The sequence below is a fragment of the Girardinichthys multiradiatus genome, chromosome 20 (genome assembly GCF_021462225.1).
Source record: "Girardinichthys multiradiatus isolate DD_20200921_A chromosome 20, DD_fGirMul_XY1, whole genome shotgun sequence".
In the NCBI taxonomy this organism is placed as follows: domain Eukaryota; kingdom Metazoa; phylum Chordata; class Actinopteri; order Cyprinodontiformes; family Goodeidae; genus Girardinichthys; species Girardinichthys multiradiatus.
Window position 1 is genome coordinate 53,326,554 of NC_061812.1, and position 24,238 is coordinate 53,350,791.

The 24,238-nt window shown below is 41.4% G+C and overlaps 1 protein-coding gene across 4 annotated transcripts; it reads left to right on the plus strand.

Moving 5' to 3' along the window:
• The first annotated feature begins 1,412 nt into the window (after window positions 1-1,412).
• Window positions 1,413-24,100, plus strand: cdk5rap1 (CDK5 regulatory subunit associated protein 1). Of its 4 annotated transcripts, none has more exons than XM_047347071.1 (13): window positions 1,413-2,269; window positions 2,356-2,459; window positions 3,204-3,238; window positions 3,349-3,449; window positions 3,518-3,728; window positions 3,826-3,946; window positions 6,238-6,468; window positions 6,564-6,661; window positions 6,756-6,811; window positions 18,292-18,422; window positions 18,507-18,743; window positions 20,389-20,529; window positions 23,836-24,100. In XM_047347071.1, the coding sequence occupies exons 1-13, from the start codon at window positions 1,990-1,992 to the stop codon at window positions 23,905-23,907; spliced, it is 1,818 nt and encodes a 605-aa protein (XP_047203027.1). In that variant the 5' UTR covers window positions 1,413-1,989; the 3' UTR covers window positions 23,908-24,100. The 4 variants fall into 4 exon arrangements, with proteins under 4 accessions (XP_047203027.1, XP_047203026.1, XP_047203029.1 ...); XM_047347070.1 differs by having other exon boundaries at window positions 1,416-2,269; window positions 18,504-18,743; XM_047347073.1 differs by having other exon boundaries at window positions 1,419-2,269; window positions 18,507-18,653.
• The last annotated feature ends 138 nt before the right edge of the window (window positions 24,101-24,238 follow it).

The following is a 24,238-nucleotide window of genomic DNA, read 5'->3' on the forward strand; positions in this document are numbered from 1 at the left end:
AATACCCCGGCTTTACCCTCTATTTATCCAGGACTACTTTTTTACTGCCAAAAATTGCAATAATAAATTCTTAAGAACATTTATCATCCAAAATACTTTCCCTTTCCCCTTGAAAAGAAGTAATATACTAAAATAATTTTCTTTTAAGGTTTGTAAGAAAATTAGATGTAACTATTTAAAATTCCCTTGATCTCCAAAAGTGAAAGAAGTTAATTTTAAGATATTAAATAACATCTATCCATGTAAAGAATACTTGAGACTAAAATTTTATATTGAGGCAAATGATTGTACTTTTTCTCAGTCTGATATAGAAACATTACAACATTTATTTTTCTCTTGTAGTTATAATTCCAAATTTTGGATGGATTTTCATAATTGGCTGCTGACCAACAATTTCAATGTTTCAACTTTAACTTACAACAATATTAAATTCGGCATTTATACTTTGGACACAAATTTAGACTTTTCAATTAATAACTTGATCATTATGGCCAAATACTATTTACACAAATGTACTCTTTTGAAAATTACCAAGAAATAATGCTGCTCTGCTCTGTAACAGTATGTCCCGCCTGTGTTTTTTTGTTTTGTTTTTTGTCTTTGACATAAATCCACTTAATAACGTTTAAGGGACAGAGCAGACTGTACTTCTTGAGGAAGCTTAGGTCCTTTGGTGTTTGCAGCAAGATGCTGCATATCTTCTATAAGTCTGTTGTGGAGAGTCTGATCTCTTCTCCATCATCTGCTGGGGTAGCAGCATCAGAACCAGGGACTTAAAAAAGCTCAACAAGCTGATAAAGAAGGCTGGTTCTGTTCTGGGGACTCCTCTGGAGCCTCTGGAGATCATTGTGGAAAGACGGATTCTTCATAAATTGAAGAACATTATGGAGAACCCTGAGCATCCTCTTCATGAGACTGTCCTACAACAACAGAGTGTCTTCAGTCAGAGGCTTCTTCAGATCTGCTGTAAGACGGAGCGCTACAGGAGATCCTTCCTGCCCACAGCATCAGCATCTACAACGACTCTTTGATGAAACCTTCATAATATGAGCTATAACAACATTTAATTTCCCTTTGGGATTAATAAAGTATTTCTGAATTGAATTGAATTGAATTGAATTGAATTGAATTGAATTGAAGTCCTCTTGCAATAGTTTCTGTTACTCGGTTTACCTTGTCTTATGCATATTTCATATTCTAATGTTAATTACCTGTTATCTTATATGGCTTTCATCTTATTCTGCATTCCCTTTGGTTCCTTTCTTTGTTTGTATAATTTTTGACTGCTTGTCGATAAGAAGTATATATACTTATAAGATTTGTTTATACAATAAGGTTAAAAAAAAATCTTACGTCGCTAGGAACCTTGTTCAGTGTAAAGATTTGGTGACGGACTATAAATATAGACGTACAACAGGTTCGTTCAGCACGCAGGATGCTAGCGGATATCCCTCCGTCATTTCCACGGATTAGGGCAAAACAGTGAAAATTAAAATGATTTTTGTCATAATTCTGAATTTGTTCCTTAGAATAGAAATGTAACAAAGTCGATATATTATATAAAAATACGCATAAAGCCGTTACATTTCCTCTCATTAACCAATGGCCCGCTGTCTTGTGTTCTTGCAGGTGAATGTAGGCTGATAAAAAATCCTGGTCAACATCCTGCTTGTACCTTAAAGTCTAGCGTTTACTCCTCATCCACAGTGATGTCATGAACTGCGACATTTTATAGTGAAACGGCTCTGTGACGTCATGCATTCGGACCAGGAAGTGACTCCTCTTAACGTGGAACCATCTTCGGCTGCACATTACGTCGGCGCCTAAATGACATTTGCTGAGCTTGCTACTAACCCGTTTACTTTTGTAACTTTGTTTCAAAGGAAGAGAAGTTAAAACATGAAAACAGTTGATATTAGCTCTAAATGTCGCTGATTAAACTAAAAGAACAGAGCTTTATTCGACAGGAAGCGTTGCTGTCAAATAAGCATGAGGACTTTAAAGCCCTTCTTTTGCCTTTCCAAACACTGGGCTCTTCTCAGGTGGCTCAGCAAACCCAGAACCTGTTCTAATGCTGCCAGAACCCCAGCCAGTTCCGGAGAGAGGAGGAAGGTTGTCTCCGACAGCTTCAGGAGCCAGATAGCCTCCGGTCCGCGTTTTCAGGATTTCATTAAAGGGGTTTCAGTGACTCTGCCTGCAGATGGCGAACACACCGAGGAACCTGGTTATCTTCCTGAAGACCTGTGGATGGTGGCGGACTCAAGGAAAGGTCTGTGTGCAGGAGACTCACAGCTTCCTGCAGCTTTAGATGAAATGCTTTTGGACTCTGTGTGATGGTGATTTGCCTGATTTCAGTGTATTTTGAAACCTATGGATGTCAGATGAATGTGAAGGACACAGAGATAGCCTGGTCCATACTTCAGAAGAAAGGCTATCAACGCACAGCTGATTTGAAACAGGTATTTATCTACTTTTAGTGAACATGTGCTGTAAACTAAGGTGTCATGTACATCTAAAATAAATAAAAAAACACACACACCCTAAACTAAAGTGATGCCAACGTTTGAAGAACATCTAGACTGCAATTACAATAATCTTGGGGAAGCAGAATAAGTAATAGAGTTAGAAAATAAACAAACAAACAAATAAAAAAGATAAATGGAACATCAGTAGGTGAAATAACAAATACAAAGTAATTATCAAGCTGATTTTGGTGATTCAGTTTTATGGTATAGTGGCTATCCAAGCAGTTCATTAATTTTGATGTGCCAGACAATATTAGCAAAGTAATTTAAAGATTGCTGGGATTTTATTCAATATTTCATGGTGATATTTCTGAAGTCTTTCACTTTTTGGGTTCAGTAGGAGTCAATGGATCTGGTATAGTGTATTAAAAACAGGGCAGTGTGCAATTTAAAGCTTCCACATAACAAAGAAAGCTTTTAAAGTAAAAACTTTGGACATGCGTGTCAAAAATGCTAAGCCACTGTTTGCTTTATGTGTCTAATTAAACTTAATCATCCAATGGACTTTATTGAGAACTGCATACAGAGCCTAATTCAGTCTTCGGATTCATTCCAGTAGATTTTTCTGACTCAGAATGTGGAGATTAAGATATCCGAATAGAACGCAGTGTTATATTATCCCTTTTCCAAGTCACTTTCCCACCCACTGTTTAGTTAGCATTATTTTTCTTCTTCCAGGCAGATGTTGTCCTCTTGGTGACCTGCTCCATAAGGTGAGATCATTCAAGTGCAAGTACTCCATACTGAATTTTTTCTTTTCCGTTGTACAAATGTATGACTTAATGGTCAGATTAACAGAATCAATGCAATTCTTTCTCCACAGAGAAAAGGCTGAACAAACAATTTGGAACCGACTCCAGCAACTTACAGCTATGAAGAAGAAACGATTAAAGACCAACTCACCAATGAAAATAGGCATTTTGGGTAACATAGTTTACACATCTGGACATCACTGAGGGGTTACATCAATATTCTAACAGGTGTGTGTCCAGGCTGCATGGCAGAGAGGCTGAAGATGGAGCTCTTGGACCGGGAGAAGCTGGTGGATGTTCTTGCAGGCCCAGATGCTTACCGGGACCTTCCTCGACTTTTAACAGTTGCTGATGGAGGTCAACAGGCGAGCAACGTGCTGCTGTCTCTAGAGGAGACCTACGCAGACATCATGCCCGTTCAGCATGCTGCTCAGGGACACAGTGCTTTTGTGTATGTTGTTTTTCCAGTGAGCATGGCTTTTGGACAGAGCTAATAACCCTGCTCAGTTCTAATTAATGCTTTTTTCTTCCTGTTTTTATGCCGGCAGCTCCATCATGCGAGGCTGTGACAATATGTGCAGTTACTGCATCGTTCCCTTCACCAGAGGTAGAGAGAGGAGCCGACCCATCAGCTCTATCCTGGAAGAAGTTCAGATGCTCTCTGACCAGGTAAATAATAACCCGTAATCACATAGACCATCCGGGGTAGACTCTCAGTGATCTTTTGAATATGTAGAAACCAACCAGCAGGGGCTGCTCCCGGGCCCGGTGGGGCCTTTCACCTCTCCTCCGTTGCCTCTTTCCCCACACTTTACCCACACGCAACTTCTGTGTCCACCTCTGTGCACACATACATACCCAACATATATGGACATAGGCACCCCCACAGACTCACTAAATCAAAGACCCACAGAATAAATCTTGCAACAGCAATGACATTTTTGCTACTTTAATGCCTAAAGGTTGTTTCTTTTGATTGACTTATTTTAAAGCATTGCCTGAATATTCCCAACACTTTGAGACAGCCCATTTTAATCTCCGTCATGGTTTATGCTTTCTGTAATCTTCAAATTGTTCAACAGGAAGAGATGGCATGTTGGTAATCATAACATTTAAACCCAGTCACTGATGCAGAATTTCAGACTATTCTACAGTGGTTACACTCAAGTACATTAGTAAAATTACTCCAAAGTCATACCAGATTTAAAATTTATCACCGATCTTCACCTTTAGTATTTTGTGAAGGTGAAAGAAGCAAACACTCAGATTAAAATTTTAGTTTGGGGCTATAAACTGTAAATTGTGAAATATTTTACAGTATTTATGTCTGAGGGAAAATTACAACCGTTGCAACCCTCCAGGAATTAGTATTATTACCAGATTCCCAGTACAAACAATTTAAGGAAGAAGGTTATGGGGTAAGAACGCTGTCAAAAACAACGTGTATGTAAAGACGGAAATGTGTGCATATTAGTCAATAGTTGTGCATAAGTAAAATCCAAAAGAGGTTTTGTATATTTTCTCTGTAAGAATACAAAATAAAATGTTACAACTTCAAGAAATTACAAACACAAAGTTCAAGTTTACAGTTGTGGTTTATTCTTTATGAATACAATATGCTATAACAGTTTATGAATACAATTTATTTTCTATGAGAATACGAATTTACATCAACGAGTTAGTGTCACGTGATCTCAGGCTCAGAATATAGTGGGTGGAGTTATACAATGATGTACAGTAGGTGGCGCTATGCACCTCTGAATTTGTTGCGAACCACCAGCAGAAGAAGAGAAGAAGAAGAAGAAGCACTAGCGCCAAACGAACGGACCAAGAAACTACGGTACAAAACCAGGTAATGTTAAAAAGTTTATATATGTCTTAATGTCGTTAATATATGCTCTTGGTCCGTTTATTTGGCGCTAGTGCTGCTACTTCTTCTTCTCTTCTTCTGCTGGTGGTTCGCAACAAATTCAGAGGTGCATAGCGCCACCTACTGTACATCATTGTATAACTCCACCCACTATATCCTGAACCTGAGATCACGTGACACTAACTCGTTGTAAATTCGTATTCTCATAGAAAATAAATCGTATTCAAAAACTGTTATAGCATATTGTATTCATAAAGAATAAACCACAACTGTAAACTTGAACTTTGTGTTTGTAATTTCTTGAAGTTGTAACATTTTATTTTGTATTCTTATAGAGAAAATATACAAAACCTCTTTTGGATTTTACTTATGCACAACTATTGACTAATATGCACATATTTCCGTCTTTACATACACGTTGTTTTTGACAGCGTTCTTACCCCATAGAAGGTGCTGTGTGGGTGCACAATTCTCTTCTGAGATATGGCGCACTAGCTTTATTTGTAAAAAATCTGGTAATGTGGGGCATTGTGTGGTGTAGCAGAGAACGGGTGCCCAGTATACAGAGGCTGTAGTCCTAGAAGCAGCTGCCCACTAGTGAAAAAAAAATCTGTTAATGGTGTGCATTTTCTGGAAGCTGGGGTTGATTATACATATGTTATAGACTGTTACCTCTGTGAAAGAAATGGAGGATAAAGCTGTAAAACACTGGGATGTACTTCCCAGAGCTCCTTTTTTCCCTGTCCTCTGCTAAAGAAGGGAATAAGTTAGCTCGCTGTCAGGGAGAGATGTTTGGAGTTATTGGGTAGTTTTGATGGAGATAGGGTCTGGATAGATGCAAACACGGCTATAGGTATTTAGTTTTCTTGATTAGGAAAATAAAAGTCATCGGTTGTATCTAGGATATTATATTATTATGATATAATCTAGGATATGTTAATAGATGGACCAGGGTAAAACCGGTTCTGGTTGGTCTTACCCAAACTACAAATTTAAGCTATGAAACCTTTAAGGTCAGCACTCATAGTGTTGTTTGCTTTTGTGTGTGTGTGTGTGTGTGTGTGTGTGTGTGTGTGTGTGTGTGTGTCAGGGTGTGAAAGAGGTGACGTTGCTGGGTCAGAATGTGAACAGCTACAGGGAGATTTCAGAAGAACAGTTCTATAGCTCAGAGCTGACAAAGCTCAGCCGCGGCTTCAATACCATCTACCAAACTAAACAGGGAGGTCTGCGCTTCTCCGATCTGCTCGACCAAGTGTCGCGTGTTGATCCCGACATGAGGATCAGGTTCACTTCTCCTCATCCAAAGGATTTTCCTGATGAGGTAAGCCACACAGGTCACCTTCCTGTCTAACTTCAACCAGTGGAATTGGACATAAATGTGTCCGGCTGATTTCCTGCCTCGATGGGTTCCTCCAGGTTCTCCACCTGATTGCAGAGCGACAGAACATCTGTAAGCAGATCCACCTTCCAGCACAGAGCGGGAGCAATCAGGTCCTAAAGGCCATGCGCCGTGGGTAGGAAATGACTATTGTCATTTCTAAATGAGTGACGGAGCTTGTTTTATTGATTGTTATTGTTTTAAATTGATCTTAACCTTTTCCTGTTCAGTTACACCAGAGAGGCCTACCTTGATCTGGTGTACAATATAAAGCGAATCATCCCAGGTAAGCAACTAGAATCATTTTCCACTTTGATTTGTCATCTGTTAATACATAAAACTAAATAAATCATGTGTTTCTTTTAAGGCAATAGTGTTATTTGACCAGAAGTGGGCGGGAATAGTCTGAACCATATACTAGCAGCATGGCTCCATGGGTCTGCAATAATGAATTTTGCCTCTAGTGTTCATTGATGTTGTTAAACAACTGTTAGAATACTCTGGCAACATCTTCTGCTCCATTAATGGGTGGTTTAAGGTGTTGTGTTGTTCCAGTCAGAAGTTTACATACACTTATCCTGAATGTGGTTGTAGTTTTTCTACGCCTTGCTAGCTGTGTTGACATATTTTGTCAAAAATGACAGTATAACCAAATTAGTGAAGATGTATTTATACACTACTCACAAGTTAGGAATATTTGGTTTTTGGGTGAGATGTGTGAGAAACCTATAGAGTTCATGCTACAGTGATGTTATATCATGAAAGTATGGCATTTAAGTAGAAGTATGCAATGATTATTTTTATCATCTCAACCAATTTATTGAAACAAAAGCCAACAACAGTGGTGAGTATACCACAACAAAACATGTCTCAAAAACGTGTCATGTCCCACTAAGCATCAGCTGCAGCTTGACAACAATGTCCTATGCTGTTCACAAGTCGACTATTGTCTGCTGAGGCATGTCAACCCGCTTTTCTTGCAGAACCTCAGGTCAATTAAGTTCTGGGGTATAGAGTTATGAGCCTCTAGACGGCAACTCAGCTGATCTCATAGGTTTTCTATGAGATTCGGGTCCAGAGAAAGTGCAGGCCAAGCCATTCGAGGTACCTCAGTCTCCATCAGCTGTTCCCTAATGATGGGACCTGGGTAAGCTTTGTCATTCATGAAGATAAAATTAGGTCAGTTTTATTCATGCAAGGGCACAGTGAGTAGAATAATTATGTTATTCAGGTACTATGGGCTTGTCATTTTACCATTCACAAAAGTTTAGTGTAGTTCTGTATTGACTAGACACACCTGGCCACACTGTAACACCACCACCACCAAAGGCTTATCTGGTGACAACAGTGGCTGATCCATACCGCTTTCCTTGACATCTCCAACATTGTTGGCAGCCATCATTTCTTCTTCTGAGTACCAGGCAGAAGCCCGAGAGATTTACTTCCACAAGTGGAGCATTACGGCTAACGCTATAATGTATATACAGGTCCTTTTCAAAATATTAGCATATTGTGATAAAGTTCATTATTTTCCATAATGTCATGATGAAAATTTAACATTCATATATTTTAGATTCATTGCACACTAACTGAAATATTTCAGGTCTTTTATTGTCTTAATACGGATGATTTTGGCATACAGCTCATGAAAACCCAAAATTCCTATCTCACAAAATTAGCATATTTCATCCGACCAATAAAAGAAAAGTGTTTTTTATACAGGGCTGCACGGTGGCGCAGTTGGTAGCACTGTTGCCTTGCAGCAAGAAGGTCCTGGGTTCGATTCTCAGCCTGGGGTCTTTCTGCATGGAGTTTGCATGTTCTCCCCGTGCATGCGTGGGTTCTCACTGGGTACTCTGGCTTCCTCCCACAGTCCAAAGACATGCCTGTTAGGTTAATTGGTAACTCTAAATTGACCTTAGGTGTATGAATGAGTGTGCATGGTTGTTTGTGTGTTGCCCTGCGATGGACTGGCGACCTGTCCAGGGTGAACCCTGCCTCTCGCCCATAGACTGCTGGAGATAGGCACCAGCTCCCCCGCGACCCACTATGGAATAAGCGGTAGAAAATGACTGACTGTTTTTTATACAAAAAACGTCAACCTTCAAATAATCATGTACAGTTATGCACTCAATACTTGGTCGGGAATCCTTTTGCAGAAATGACTGCTTCAATGCGGCGTGGCATGGAGGCAATCAGCCTGTGGCACTGCTGAGGTCTTATGGAGGCCCAGGATGCTTCGATAGCGGCCTTTAGCTCATCCAGAGTGTTGGGTCTTGAGTCTCTCAACGTTCTCTTCACAATATCCCACAGATTCTCTATGGGGTTCAGGTCAGGAGAGTTGGCAGGCCAATTGAGCACAGTGATACCATGGTCAGTAAACCATTTACCAGTGGTTTTGGCACTGTGAGCAGGTGCCAGGTCGTGCTGAAAAATGAAATCTTCATCTCCATAAAGCTTTTCAGCAGATGGAAGCATGAAGTGCTCCAAAATCTCCCGATAGCTAGCTGCATTGACCCTGCCCTTGATAAAACACAGTGGACCAACACCAGCAGCTGACACGGCACCCCAGACCATCACTGACTGTGGGTACTTGACACTGGACTTCTGGCATTTTGGCATTTCCTTCTCCCCAGTCTTCCTCCAGTCTCTGGCACCTTGATTTCCGAATGACATGCAGAATTTGCTTTCATCCGAAAAAAGTATTTTGGACCACTGAGCAACAGTCCAGTGCTGCTTCTCTGTAGCCCAGGTCAGACGCTTCTGCCGCTGTTTCTGGTTCAAAAGTGGCTTGACCTGGGGAATGCGGCACCTGTAGCCCATTTCCTGCACACGCCTGTGCACGGTGGCTCTGGATGTTTCTACTCCAGACTCAGTCCACTGCTTCCGCAGGTCCCCCAAGGTCTGGAATCGGCCCTTCTCCACAATCTTCCTCAGGGTCCGGTCACCTCTTCTCGTTGTGCAGCGTTTTCTGCCACACTTTTTCCTTCCCACAGACTTCCCACTGAGGTGCCTTGATACAGCACTCTGGGAACAGCCTATTTGTTCAGAAATTTCTTTCTGTGTCTTACCCTCTTGCTTGAGGGTGTCAATAGTGGCCTTCTGGACAGCAGTCAGGTCGGCAGTCTTACCCATGATTGGGGTTTTGAGTGATGAACCAGGCTGGGAGTTTTAAAGGCCTCAGGAATCTTTTGCAGGTGTTTAGAGTTAACTCATTGATTCAGATGATTAGGTTCATAGCTCGTTTAGAGACCCTTTTAATGATATGCTAATTTTGTGAGATAGGAATTTTGGGTTTTCATGAGCTGTATGCCAAAATCATCCGTATTAAGACAATAAAAGACCTGAAATATTTCAGTTAGTGTGCAATGAATCTAAAATATATGAATGTTACATTTTCATCATTACATTATGGAAAATAATTAACTTTATCACAATATGCTAATATTTTGAGAAGGACCTGTACATACAGTGCCTTGCGAAAGTATTCGGCCCCCTTGAACTGGTCAACCTCTTGCCACATTTCAGGCTTCAAACATAAAGATATAAAATTATAATTTTTTGTGAAGAATCAACAACAAGTGAGACACAATCTTGAAGTGGAATGAAATGTATTGGATGTGTCAAACTTTTAACAAATAAAAAACTGAAAAGTGGGGTGTACAACATTTACCGGCCCCCTTGCGTTAATACTTTGTAGCGCCACCCTTTGCTGCAATTACAGCTGCAAGTCTCTTGGGGTTTGTTTCTATCAGTTTTCACATCAAGAGACTGAAATTCTTGCCCATTCTTCCTTGCAAAACAGCTGGAGCTCACTGAGGTTGGATGGAGAGCGTTCATGAACAGCAGTCTTCAGCTCTTTCCACAGATTCTCCATTGGATTCAGGTCTGGACTTTGACTAGGCCATTCCAACACCTGGATACGTTTATTTGTGAACCATTCCATTGTAGATTTGGCTTTATGTTTTGGATCATTGTCTTGTTGGAAGATAAATCTCCGTCCCAGTCTCAGGTCTCTTGCAGACTCCAACAGGTTTTCTTCCAGAATGGTCCTGTATTTGGCCCCATCCATCTTCCCATCAATTTTTACCATCTTCTCTGTCCCTGCTGATGAAAAGCAGGCCCAAACCATGATGCTGCCACCACCATGTTTAACAGTGGGGATGGTGAGTTCAGGGTGATGAGCTGTGTTGCTTTTACACCAAACATATTGTTTTGCATTGTGGCCAAACAGTTTGATTTTGGTTTCATCTGACCAGAGCACCTTCTTCCACATGTTTGGTGTGTCTCCCAGGTGGCTTGTGGCAAACTTTAAATGAGACTTTTTATGGATATCTTTGAGAAATGGCTTTCTTCTTGCCACTCTTCCATAAAGGCCAGATTTGTGCAGTGTACGACTGATTGTTGTTCTATGGACAGACTCTCCCACCTCAGCTGTAGATCTCTGCAGTTCATCCAGAGTGATCATGGACCTCTTGGCTGCATCTCTGATCAGTCTTCTCCTTGTTCGAAATGAAAGTTTAGAGGGACGGCTGGGTCTTGGTAGATTTGCAGGTGCATTTATACGGAGACTTGATTACACACAGGTGGATTCTATTCATCATCATCAGTCATTTGGGACAACATTGGATCATTCAGAGATTCTCACTGAACTTCTGGAGTCAGTTTGCTGCACTGAAATTAAAGGGACTGAATAATATTGCAGGCCACACTTTTCAGTTTTTTATTTGTTAAAAAAGTTTGACACATCCAATAAATTTCATTCCACTTTATGATTGTGTCCCACTTGTTGATTCTTCACAAAAAATTTGAATTTTATATCTTTATGTTTGAAGCCTGAAATGTGGCAAGAGGTAGAAAAGTCAAGGGGGCCAAATACTTTCGCAAGGTACTGTGTGTATATATATATATATATATATATATATATATATATATATATATATATATATATATATATAGTACAGACCAAAAGTTTGGACACACCTTCTCATTCAAAGAGTTTTCTTTATTTTCATGACTATGAATATTGTAGCTTCACACTGAAGGCATCAAAACTATGAATTAACACATGTGGAATTATATACTGAACAAAAAAGTGTGAAACAACTGAAAATATGTCTTATATTCTAGGTTCTTCAAAGTAGCCACCTTTTGCTTTGATTACTGCTCTCTTGGCATTCTGTTGATGAGCTTCAAGAGGTAGTCACCTGAAATGGTTTTCACTTCACAGGTGTGCCCTGTCAGGTTTAATAAGTGGGATTTCAAGCCTTATAAATGGGGATCGGACCATCAGTTGTGTTGTGCAGGAGGTGGATAGAGTACACAGCTGATAGTCCTACTGAATAGACTGTTAGAATTTGTATTATGGCAAGAAAAAAGCAGCTAAGTAAAGAAAAACGAGTAGCCATCATTACTTTAAGAAATGAAGGTCAGTCAGTCCGAACAATTGGGAAAACTTTGAAAGTGTCCCCAAGTGCAGTCGCAAAAACCATCAAGCGCTACAAAGAAACTGGATCACATGAGGACCGCCCCAGGAAAGAAAGACCAAGAGTCACCTCTGCTGCAGACGATAAGTTCATCCGAGTCACCAGCCTCAGAAATCGCAGGTTAACAGCAGCTCAGATTAGAGAACAGGTCAATGCCACACAGAGTTCTAGTAGCAGACACATCTCTAGAACAACTGTTAAGAGGAGCCTGTGTGAATCAGGCCTTCATGGTAAAATAGCTGCTAGGAAACCACTGCTGAGGACAGGCAACAAGCAGAAGAGACTTGTTTGGGCTAAAGAACACAAGGAATGGACATTAGACCAGTGGAAATCTGTGCTTTGGTCTGATGAGAGTGATGGAGTGTTGCGCCAGATGACCTGGCCTCCACAGTCATCGGACCTGAACCCAATCGAGATGGTTTGGGGTGAGCAGTAATCAAAGCAAAAGGTGGCTACTTTGAAGAACCTAGAATATAAGATATATTTTCAGTTGTTTCACACTTTTTTGTTCAGTATATAATTCCACATGTGTTAATTCATAGTTTTGATGCCTTCAGTGTGAAGCTACAATATTCATAGTCATGAAAATAAAGAAAACTCTTTGAATGAGAAGGTGTGTCCAAACCTTTGGTCTGTACTGTATATATATATATATATATATATATATATTATAGAAACACTTAATGGGATTATTTCAGTTGCAATGGACACGAAGATGGAAACGGAAATGAAAAAAACGATGCGAGAAAGACAGAGAGGTGGGGGAAAAAGGGAGAAAAAGAGGAACGAATAGAGGAGAGATGGAAGGACGAAGAGAATACAAGATAACACCTGAAAAGACTGCTTCTACACCTGCAGAAATATATATAACAACAGCAATGTTACCGAAAATGCACGGTACTAATGAATGCAAGATGTATTTAGTTGTAACTACGGCTCAATATAGAACATTTGTGTATCTGTTAACACCTAAATCTAAACACGTGGGTTTAAGTGGGAGTGTGCTTGTGTATACAAGGTTTCTCCATAAAAAGATGCAATAGGGAGTGTGAGGAGGCACAGACCTGCCCCCCTGGATCCGAGACAGACACGGAGGATATCCGAGCCCCAGACATCCAAATGACCCCCAGAGCACGGGAGCCCCAGGAGGACCACCACTGGGATTACCGCAAGCCCCCCAGAGAAGAGCAGAGGAAATCCCTTGGGGGAACCACCCAGCAGCCACAGCGTAGAAGCCCCAGGGAGCTGCAACAACAAGCCCACAGGCCCCGCCGGCAGCCGTCCACACCATAGCAGATCCAGCCATGGACCCAGAGACCCGAGACTTCGGATCACATCACCCCCCAAGAAGAGGCCCAACAGAGCTAGGGGGCCCAGGCCCTGGAAAGGAGCCACCGGGAGTGAGCCGACACACACCAAAGCACCCAGCCCCGCACACCTAAAACCACCAATACATAAGAGGGCTGAGACACAAGCCACCGGCAGGTAGTGTGGCGGGGAGGAAATAGGCCCTAATTTGATGGGGAGCCTAAAGAGATTCAGAAGAGGGAGCAGCCCAAGACCCAATCCGATACAAAAACAGGCGCACACAGTCATAATCACACGTTCCCACCCTCTTGGGTACACATAAAAATAGTCACACCCCCACACCTAACGCAAAGACACACAACAATGGCTGTCGTACACTCACTCACACTACCCACACATACTCTATTATCCCAGGTCCAGGTACTGATACCCCATAGGGACAACCAGCCCCCGTACCCAGGAGGTGGTCACCTTCATTTCGGGGTGAAGACAGGCAAACCACCCCAGCACCAGCCCAGGCTAGGCCGGCACCGCCCGAACCCGAACGACCTGGCCTAGACCCTGACCCCCCTCTCCAACCCCTAATGACCCCCGTCCCCATCCAGAGAGGGTGCCACGCACAAAAGAGGGCTGCACCTGGTCCAAATGAGCCTGCCAACCAGAACAAAACCGTCCCAATGCCCAATGAATTCCAACCTCAACCTCTTGAGCAGCCATCATTTATGCTCAACATGAATCGACTTATCAGAGAACAGCACTGAGGTCCATTGGTCCTTTGTCCAGAGTAAATGATCCCTGGCCCATGCAAGATGATGATGCCTCTGCCTGGTGGTGTGGTCAGTTGCCCTTGCAGGTTGTCTAGACCAGGCTGATATAAACAGTTTTGAATGGTCTGATGTGACACGTTCAAACTAAAGCGGTCATCAGTGATTGATGTGGCGAAAGGATGTCTACTTCTATGCATTTCTGTGACTCTTCCAGGCTCACTGTATCTCTGTCGCAACCTGCTGATAACACTGTGTGACACTCTAAGCTCAGTAGCCATTTCTGTCTGAGAACAGCCTATTTGAAGTCTCGCAATGGTGTGGTTCTGTTGATCAGTTGTTAGGTGTCGTCTTGATCTCATGATGTCAAAATGTGAACAACATGATGAGGACTGTTTAAATACCAACTCTGAATGAAGCAGGAAATGTATTGGTCGATTCATGGATCAATCACCTATTGTGAATTTTGCTGTTAAACTCCTTGTTAGAGAACAGCTAGTTGTACAAAATGAACTTAAACATTGAACAGTTGAACGTGTGCATTCAAAGTTTAGAGAACGTCACATTAAGTTCATCTGTAAAAGTTATAGAGCATTTTAGGTTCATCCTAAAATTTCACCTGAAGAGAAAACTCAAAACAAATGAAACATTTGTGTTTTTAAAACTTGTCTCTTTAAACTTGAAAGCACGATTCAACAAAATCATTAAAAGTTCCAAATTAAGATGAGTTATATTGGGATGATGATGGCATGGAAACATTTGACCTGACCTGTACCTTGCTTTAGATAACTGCATCTCTGTGGTGTAGCAACAGAAAGTGTTGGCATTGCAGTTAAAGTTGTCTTATAATCTATTTTGACACCTTCTGGTTAGTCGGCTCGCTGCGGGATGTCGATCCTGCACACATCAGTGCGCCTGTTTACTGCTGGCTCAGCCAATGAGAAGGCAGAGACTTCAGGGTTTATGCACTTATAGAGAATAAAAGAAGATGAACCATAGCAATACTGCAGTGAAATCAAGACAGTGATAATAACGCCCCCTCTTCTACAAACTTAAAACGATGGCATCCAGCTCTCAACTGGACACAAAATGCCATTTGAAAGGAGTCTTAAGTTGTTCAGGACAAACTACTAACATCATCTAAAGAGCTTCCATCTCCATATGCTTCACTTCTGTCCAGCATACTTCACTGTTAAATCTGGTTAATGTTATCAGCTCTCATTCCTGTTAGCCTGCAGACGTTCACATTCTGAATATTCTTACTACATGTTCAAACTATATCTAACGTAATCTGACATCTGTAACATAAGAATCAGAATCAGCTTTATTGCCTTGTTTGTACAAACAAGGAATTTGACTCCAGTTCACTTTGCTCTCAGTAAGGATTTTTTTTAAATAGATATATAATAATGGAAATATAAAATATACACAATTGACTTTACAATAGAATATAGTGTGAGATCAGGGGTCTGATAGTTCTTGTGCTGGAGAAGATCCTCCTCAGCCTCACCTGCTGCTGCCAATGCTTCAAGAAGCTGGTGATCCACTGACAGGTGGAGACCCAGACTTTGAGCTGGGTGAACTTCTGGTGGAGGATGTCTGGGTTGACTGTGTTGAAGGCCGAGCTTCAACACCAGCCACTCAAAGGATTTCATGACTACAGACGTCAGGGCGACAGCCCTGTAGTCATTTAATCTTGTGATGGTGGATTTCTTGGGTACTGGGATGATGTTGGAATGATGGTGGATCGTTTGAAGCAGGAGGGAACTGGCTCCGGTGACTTATTGAAGAACTTAGTGAAGATGGGGGCCAGTTGGTCGGCGCAAGCTTTCAGACATGATAGGGAGACAATATCCGGTCCTGAGGCCATCCTTCCTTTCTTCTTCTCCCAGGCTGTTTCTCTGATGAACACTTGACAGTCAGAGTTCCAGAACAACTCTATGCATACTTGGGCTGATCACACATTATATTCCATTGTAAAGTCAATTGTGTATATATAGTACAGACCAAACGTTTGGACACACCTTCTCATTCAAAGAGTTTTCTTTATTTTCATGACTATGAATATTGTAGCTTCACACTGAAGGCATCAAAACTATGAATTAACACATGTGGAATTATATACTGAACAAAAAAGTGTGAAACAACTGAAAATATGTCTTATATTCTAGGTTCTTCAAAGTAGCCACCTTTTGCTTTGATTACTGCTCCGCACACTCTTGGCATTCTGTTGATGAGCTTCAAGAGGTAGTCACCTGAAATGGTTTTCACTTCACAGGTGTGCCCTGTCAGGTTTAATAAGTGGGATTTCAAGCCTTATAAATGGGGATCGGACCATCAGTTGTGTTGTGCAGGAGGTGGATAGAGTACACAGCTGATAGTCCTACTGAATAGACTGTTAGAATTTGTATTATGGCAAGAAAAAAGCAGCTAAGTAAAGAAAAATGAGTGGCCATCATTACTTTAAGAAATGAAGGTCAGTCAGTCCGAACAATTGGGAAAACTTTGAAAGTGTCCCCAAGTGCAGTCGCAAAAACCATCAAGCGCTACAAAGAAACTGGCTCACATGAGGACCGCCCCAGGAAAGGAGGACCAAGAGTCACCTCTGCTGTGGACGATAAGTTCATCCGAGTCACCAGCCTCAGAAATCGCAGGTTAACAGCAGCTCAGATTAGAGAACAGGTCAATGCCACACAGAGTTCTAGCAGCAGACACATCTCTTGAACAACTGTTAAGAGGAGCCTGTGTGAATCAGGCCTTCATGGTAAAATAGCTGCTAGGAAACCACTGCTGAGGACAGGCAACAAGTAGAAGAGACTTGTTTGGGCTAAAGAACACAAGGAATGGACATTAGACCAGTGGAAATCTGTGCTTTGGTCTGATGAGTCCAAGTTTGAGATCTTTGGTTCCAACCACCGTGTCTTTGTGCGGCGCAGAAGAGGTGAACGGATGGACTCTACATGCCTGGTTCCCACCGTGAAGCATGGAGGAGGAGGTGTGATGGTGTGGGGGTGCTTTGCTGGTGACAATGTTGTGGATTTATTCAAAACTGAAGGCATACTGAACCAGCATGGCTACCACAGCATCTTGCAGCAGCATGCTATTCCACAGTCACCGGACCTGAACCCAATGGAGATGGTTTGGGGTGAGCTGGACCGCAGAGTGAAGGCAAAAGGGCCAACAAGTGCTAAGCATCTCTGGGAAATCCTTCAGGACTGTTGGAAAACCATTTCAGGTGACGACCTCTTGAAGCTCATCAACAGAATACCAAGAGTGTGCGGAGCAGTAATCAAAGGTGGCTACTTTGAAGAACCTAGAATATAAGACATATTTTCAGTTGTTTCACACTTTTTTGTTCAGTATATAATTCCACATGTGTTAATTCATAGTTTTGATGCCTTCAGTGTGAAGCTACAATATTCATAGTCATGAAAATAAAGAAAACTCTTTGAATGAGAAGGTGTGTCCGAACCTTTGGTCTGTACTGTGTATACATAAAAAAAAAGATATTCTTTATTATCGAATGCAAAGTCTACCAGAGTCAAATTTCTTGTTTGTCTGTACAAACGTGGCAATAGAGCTGATTATGATTCTGCAGTCGGAACCATTCAACTGATTTGCCAGGTGAAGATTCTGTTCAGGGTTGGGGGAAGGTCTCCTATAGGCAGTCAGGTTTTTCAAACCATTAGAAACAGCAGAAACATCTCCATATCAGAAGCTTTTCTTTAGCTTCTCTTTGCTGCTTTGATCTCCTTGGCCAGTTTGTTCCTGGCCTGCTTATACAAGGCTCGGTTCCCACTGCTGTGAGCCTCTTCCTTTTCCCTGTGCAGCTGCCTCAGATGAGAATTGAACCAAAGTTTATTGTTATTGTATGTGCAGAAGGTCTTGGTCTGATGTCACCACTTCAGTGAGTTGGTTTAAATCAGTGGCTGAAGTTTCAAAAACAATCCAATCTGTGCAATGTAACATCTGCTTTGACTCATCAGTCCACTTTTTAACAGTCGGAACCACAAGTTTGGAAGCTTTTAATTTCTGCCTGTAGGTTCGGATGAGATGGGCCAGAGAGTGGTCAGAAAGTTCCAAAGCTGCCCTGGTGACAGCCCTGGTCACATTAAAGTACTCTTCTCAAAAGTTAATGCAACATCAAGCTGTTTTTGAGGCCAGTAACCTGATTTGCTATTGTGTAAAAAATCATGCTTGTGTGTCAGACGTGAGTCTCAGCAGCGACTTCATCTCAGGCTTCTGTGGTGAAACGGAGGACGACCACCAGCAAACTCTTTCCCTAATCAGAGAGGTGGGTTACAATGCGGGCTTCCTGTTTGCCTACAGCATGCGAAAGGTGAGCTTTTTACACCACTAGAGGGTTGTATATTGCTGATTTGCTCTTCAGTAATTACTTTTTTGTCCTGATCGCTTTCAGAAGACACACGCCTTCCATCGGCTACAGGATGACGTGGCGCCACAGGTGAAGCAGCGGCGGCTGGAAGAGTGCATCAGTGTTTTCAGAGCTGAAGCTGAGAGGGTCAACGCTGCTGCAATTGGCAGCATGCAGCTTGTGCTGGTGGAGGGAGTGAGTACAGCACACATCATCGGCACACGGGGCTCGACGGCGTCAAAAGGAGCCGGGACCTCTCAAATACCTGAGGGAGGGCGGGGTTCGGTAGTTGAAGTCTTCTTTAATCATCTCTTTTTGATTCTCAACCCTTTTACAGAGCCTTGTAAAAAGTATTCATACCGTTTGAACTTGTTTTATCCATTGTATTTTATATGGAGTTTATGTGATAGACCAACACAAAGTTGGGCATAATAGGTAAGTGAAAAAAAATGATTGCTATTAAACCTTGGTTTTCAAAATGTTCTACTTTGTAAAACCCACCCGCTTTCTCTACAATCACTGGAATTATGGCTGCAGGTATTTTTAATTATAATTCCTGACAGATTCGCTTGCCCAGAGACTGAATTCTGACTGATTCTTCTTCAGAAAACAACTCAAGCTAAATCAGGTTGGATGTGGAGCAACTGTGAACAGGGATTTTTAACTGTTGAATTTTCTTCCAGGATTGCCCTTTATTCAGCTCCCTCCATCTTCCCATCAACTCTGAACAGCTTTTGCTGAAGAAAAGCATCCCCCCAGCATGATGCTGCTGCACCATGTCTCGCTGTGGGAATAGTGTGTTCAGGATGATAGTATTCCACCACACATAACTTTTTACATGCTAGCCACTAATTAAATAATTGTCTCCTCTGTCCAGAGCCCCTCATTCCACATATTTGCTGCATATCCTTCATGGTTTGTGGCAAACTTTAAATAGGACTCCTTCTGATGTTCTCTCAGCAGTGGCTTTCTTCGTACCACTCTTATATAAATGTCGGATTTGTGGAGTGCATGATTGTCAACAGATTATCTGACCTGAGCGGTGTATCTCTGCATCTCCTCCAGACTTACCATGAGACCCATGGCCGCTTCACTGATTAATGCTCTGCGGTGTTCCTTGGTTGTTATGATGCTATCTGTTCTCTAACAAACCACTTGAACTGCTGTGTTTATACTGAGTAAATAACACACATGTGTTTACCAGTTAGGTAAACTATGAAGGTAATTGGTTGCACTGGATTTTATTTCGGTATATCAGAATAAAGAAGACTCAATACAAATTTATGCCACGCTTTTCATATTTTTATTTGTGTACAAATGTTGACAGCCCTCTTCTTTTCATTCTACAGTTATGTATTGCATTGTGTTGGTCTATCACATAAAATCCTAATAAAATACATATTCAGTTTGTGGTGGAAGCATGCCAAAAATCTGAAACATTACATGTGGTATAAAACTTAAAAAGGCCATCTTGCTCTCATAATAATACATACTATGAGCTGCATATATACAGGGTCTTTGGATGGCGGTTGTAGAAAAACATTTGCATGCATCACAGAATCAATATAAGGTTGAAAAAGGTATGTGTGTAAATCTGTGTATGCCATATGTCCAGGACACCACTCTGTCATATCACAGGGTTCATATCACATTAAGATTGACATGAAAAGAGGGGGTGGTTTCTATTTCCTATGTCCTCCCCTGAAGCCATCATCCAGTTATGACTACAGATGGTAGTGGGATACTTCTTTAGTCGTACTGAATTCAGGGATAGAAAAATATGAACTTGATTATTTCTTTTAGACGTGAGGAAATTTAAATTTCTAGTATGCCTCATTGTGTGCAGCAGCAAAAGTCGTGTATCCGTACCGGGTTAGGTTAACCTGTTACCAGGCAACGCCGCTTAACTCTGCTCTCCATTGTTATTAAGGAAAGTAAAAGGTCTGCAGATGATCTGTGTGGGAGAACTGATGGGAACATGAAAGTGATTTTCCCCAAAGAAGATGTTGCCGTTCAGGCCTCTGCATCCAACACTGTACCGGTCTGTGCTGGAGACTATGTGCTGGTGAAGGTAGGATGGGTTGGGTTTCATCCTCATACATGAAAGAAACATGTTCAGAACCTCAACACAGTATAAATTAGATTTAAAGTATAGCCAAACTTATTCTGTACATGATTTCAGCAAATATAAGTTTACAAAAATGTCTTTGTTCTGCTCTTGGCTCTGGTCAGTGGATTACTGCCTCCATGAAATGAACAGGTTAGATCTCTAACAGGATCCAACTAGATGTTCAATAATATTGCAAATGTGCCACATATTCCGCTTGTAAGCAGAATCTGTTATAAATACTGAACTTGTCTCATTTTTATGGTAGTTTGTAAATGACCATAAAGCTGCAGTAGGACACTTTTGTAAAAATTTATTATTTATATATTTGTTAAGAGTGTCACGATGTCCTGACAATAAAATATTAGACAGATGATTTGGGAAAAAAAATAAAGCTCCTCTGGGCCCTCCGAGTGGTCTCACTACCATTTGCAGAAATACACTACTCCCAGTCAGAAACAACCAATCACAGCCAGGAGGAATATCTTAGCGGTGTCAATCATACCCGTATGCTCTCTGCTCACACCCCTACCTCCCACAGCGCGAACCGTCGTTCAAGCTTAGTATTGCTGATGTGCTGCAGCTGTGCTAATGGTGGAGAACCTACCAAACGCTACAGGAAAATTGCCAATTTTTCAAGTGGCACCTGCTCAGAAAACAAAGACAGGTAACCGATGACGAAAAGCAAGCTGCGTGTTCACGGCAGGCTCTGCTGTGGAGGGAGGTGCTGTAGTACAGCAGAGAGCAAGGGGAGGGACCTGTAAGGAGTGCTTGTTCAAAGTTTCAGGCTAAGTCTAGGTTTTCTTAGAACTCGCTACTGCAGCTTTATTAGTAAGATTCCATGCCTCCATAATTTTTGGGACAAAGATACATTTTTCTTTGTGTTTGTCCATCTGCTCATAAGTGTGAAAATAAATCTAACCATGCAGATGTAAACAAAGTAAATATGTCAGACACTAAATTAAAATCTTTTACAAAATGTAGAAATTCCTAAATTTTTTGTCAGGAGTATCTCAATCCGCTCCAGAGCATCGGATCGGGCTCAAGGCATTTTTAAATGATCGGTATTGGGGTCCTTGAGTAAGCTCAACCTGTTGTTGATATCGTGGGATTTTATGTCTGCCAGACCACTAGTGAGGCATATAATCCATTTTTGCCTGGTCAGTTTTTAAAAATTACAGCTGCTTTTTGTGTGCACAGCTTGAATTTGTAAGAGGCCGCACCAATAATTTAATTTAGTCCAATGAATCTAACTTTTTTTTAAAAGAATTCCAGTGTTTTACACATTTTAAAATGACATTCACAATTAAAGCGAGACCGTATTGGCTTTGTATCATGTGACCTGCTCCGCTGTGCTGTGCTCAGATATCCACAGCTGCGTGGCAGAGCTGCGCAGAGAGCAGCTGAAACACTATTAACTTTTACAAGGTTCAAAGCAAAGTGTTAAGTTTCTGAAGCAGGAGAAACAGAGAGAAAACATGCAAATTAGCCTAGCACGAAAGCAAGCTGCTCCACAATAAAAATATTGTCAGCTGGAGCCATATGTGAGTTTACTGCAGCTGTTTGTGTTGAGTCAAGTATATTTGTAGAAACAAATCACAAAGCGAACAAGGTTTTAGGTGATGAAAACAATAAAATGCAAGAAAAATAATAAAATCAAGACTTTTCCTGTGCACTGGTCGAGAATTTAACGTTGTTGCTGGATAATTAACTTTTGTTTTGCAACTTATAAATTATATTAAATAATCTCATCTGCCTCTGAGACATTTTGTCATCGCCACGTCATTTTGGTGTGATGGCCAACTCGATCACAGAGGGTCTGCCGCTGTATAGCATGTATATTTATGTATGGAAATTACGACTCATGCTAAACAATCTTCATTTTTCCTTTCTAAAATCAGACTGAGCATTGTCTCTGCTGATATTCAAAAAGTGACCTGTCAGTCCACAGCCTGTACAATTACAACGACACTACAAAGACGTGCTGCTTCCATCCGCCAGTACAGTACATATATGTACTGTACACGTGATAGAGCATCAGCATAGGAACACACAGCATGATTGAATAGTTTGCCTTTACATCTCAAACAGAGGGGAAACTAAGAGAAGTAAGTTTGAGCCCCAGCATTGTGCAGGGCACTATCCACGAACAGCCTCTACAATTCTGATAAACTACTTAATAGTGTTTTGGTGTCCTTTTGCTACCAAGATAACTGTGGCCTGTCGGGGGCATAGACTCCTCTAGACCTCTGAAGGTTAGCTGTAGTATCTGGCCCTAAGATGTCAGCAGCAGATCCTTTATGTCCTGTAAGTTATGAGGTGGGGCCTCCATGGATTGGACTTGTTTACCCATCACATCCGCAGACGTTTGATTGGACTGCTGTCAGAATGTAGAGGCCAAGCCAACATGTCAAACCCATTTCGGTCTTCATCAACCATTCCTTGAGCATTTTGTACTCTGCTGAAGGAGGACACGGCCCTCAGGGAATTCAGTTTTCACCCTGATTGATTTGCAGCTATACAGCTCTAGAAGCAATGTGCACCATGTATTCTGAAATTCCTCTATTATACCTAGCTTTAACCTTTTCAGAAATATGAGCTATGTCAGTTTGTTGGATCAGACCAAACTGGCTTGCCTTTTCTCCCAACCTGCATCTATAAGCCTTAGTTGCCCATGACCCTGTCCCTGTTCACCACCTTTCCCTCCATTGGACCACTTTTGGGGGATGGTGACCACTTCAATACCAATAATTGCAAGATTAGAGATACTCTAAGAGTAGGCATCACATTTGGGGACTTGTCAAACATGCTCAAATTTTTAAGTTTGCCCCTTGCTTCCTGATCTTAACATAAACTTTGACAACAAAAATGTTAATTTGCAGTCTATTACATTAGATCAGTAGTCATAATGTTATGCCTGATCCGTCTATATAATAATAATGTGCTCCCATAAAACATTTCCATTTCACACGCTAAGATGATAGAAAACCTTAATTAGAACCAGTTTGACCATCACATCAGATAGAATGATTCTCACCAATTAAATGTTTCCTGTCAGACAGTTTGACTTCATTTAACTAGTTTTCACAGTAAAAACTCCATAAATGGAACACCTGCTTTCAATGCTTGAATTACCTTTTCCTATTGAAATGCATAGTAATTTGCAACACCTTCAACATCTTTGGTACATATCACATCTGTACACCCTAATGATCAACAGGCCAGTAGTTTGGTTTCTGCCGCATTCAGTCCCTGATGTCTTCTGTGTAGATCCTGTCAGCCAGCTCTCAGAGCCTGAGGGGCCGGGCCCTCACTCACAGCTCCTTGAGAAGACAGCCGTGATGGATACATGTGATGCTGCATTCTGTTATGTGGTTTTGAAAACACAACCTGGATAAACTGTCGGCTGTAAATCACTCTTAAAAGTTCAGCTTCATAAGTGTTTAATGTCCAGACCAGATGTATGTATGTTACTAAAATCCAGTTTGTTTATAACACTTGACTGTCACTGATTTATTAAATTTTTTTCCCTGGATGCATTTGATTGATTCTTGTGGCGTTGTAATGCGATTTTGGCGGCTGCTGAGAACTGTTCAGATCAGCACATTTACAGAATCACTTCACTAAGCCAGAAACTTTGAAATAGAACGTAGCCAAAGTCAGCAGCTGAAAG

Coding starts and splice junctions, on each gene's coding strand:
- cdk5rap1 (XM_047347070.1), top strand. CDS start 1,990: ATGAGGACTTTAAAGCCCTTCTTTTGCCTTTCCAAACACTGGGCTCTT. Junction 6,662..6,755: donor CTAAAGGCCATGCGCCGTGG/GTAGGAAATGAC, acceptor TTTCCTGTTCAG/TTACACCAGAGAGGCCTACC. Junction 6,812..18,291: donor TATAAAGCGAATCATCCCAG/GTAAGCAACTAG, acceptor CTTGTGTGTCAG/ACGTGAGTCTCAGCAGCGAC.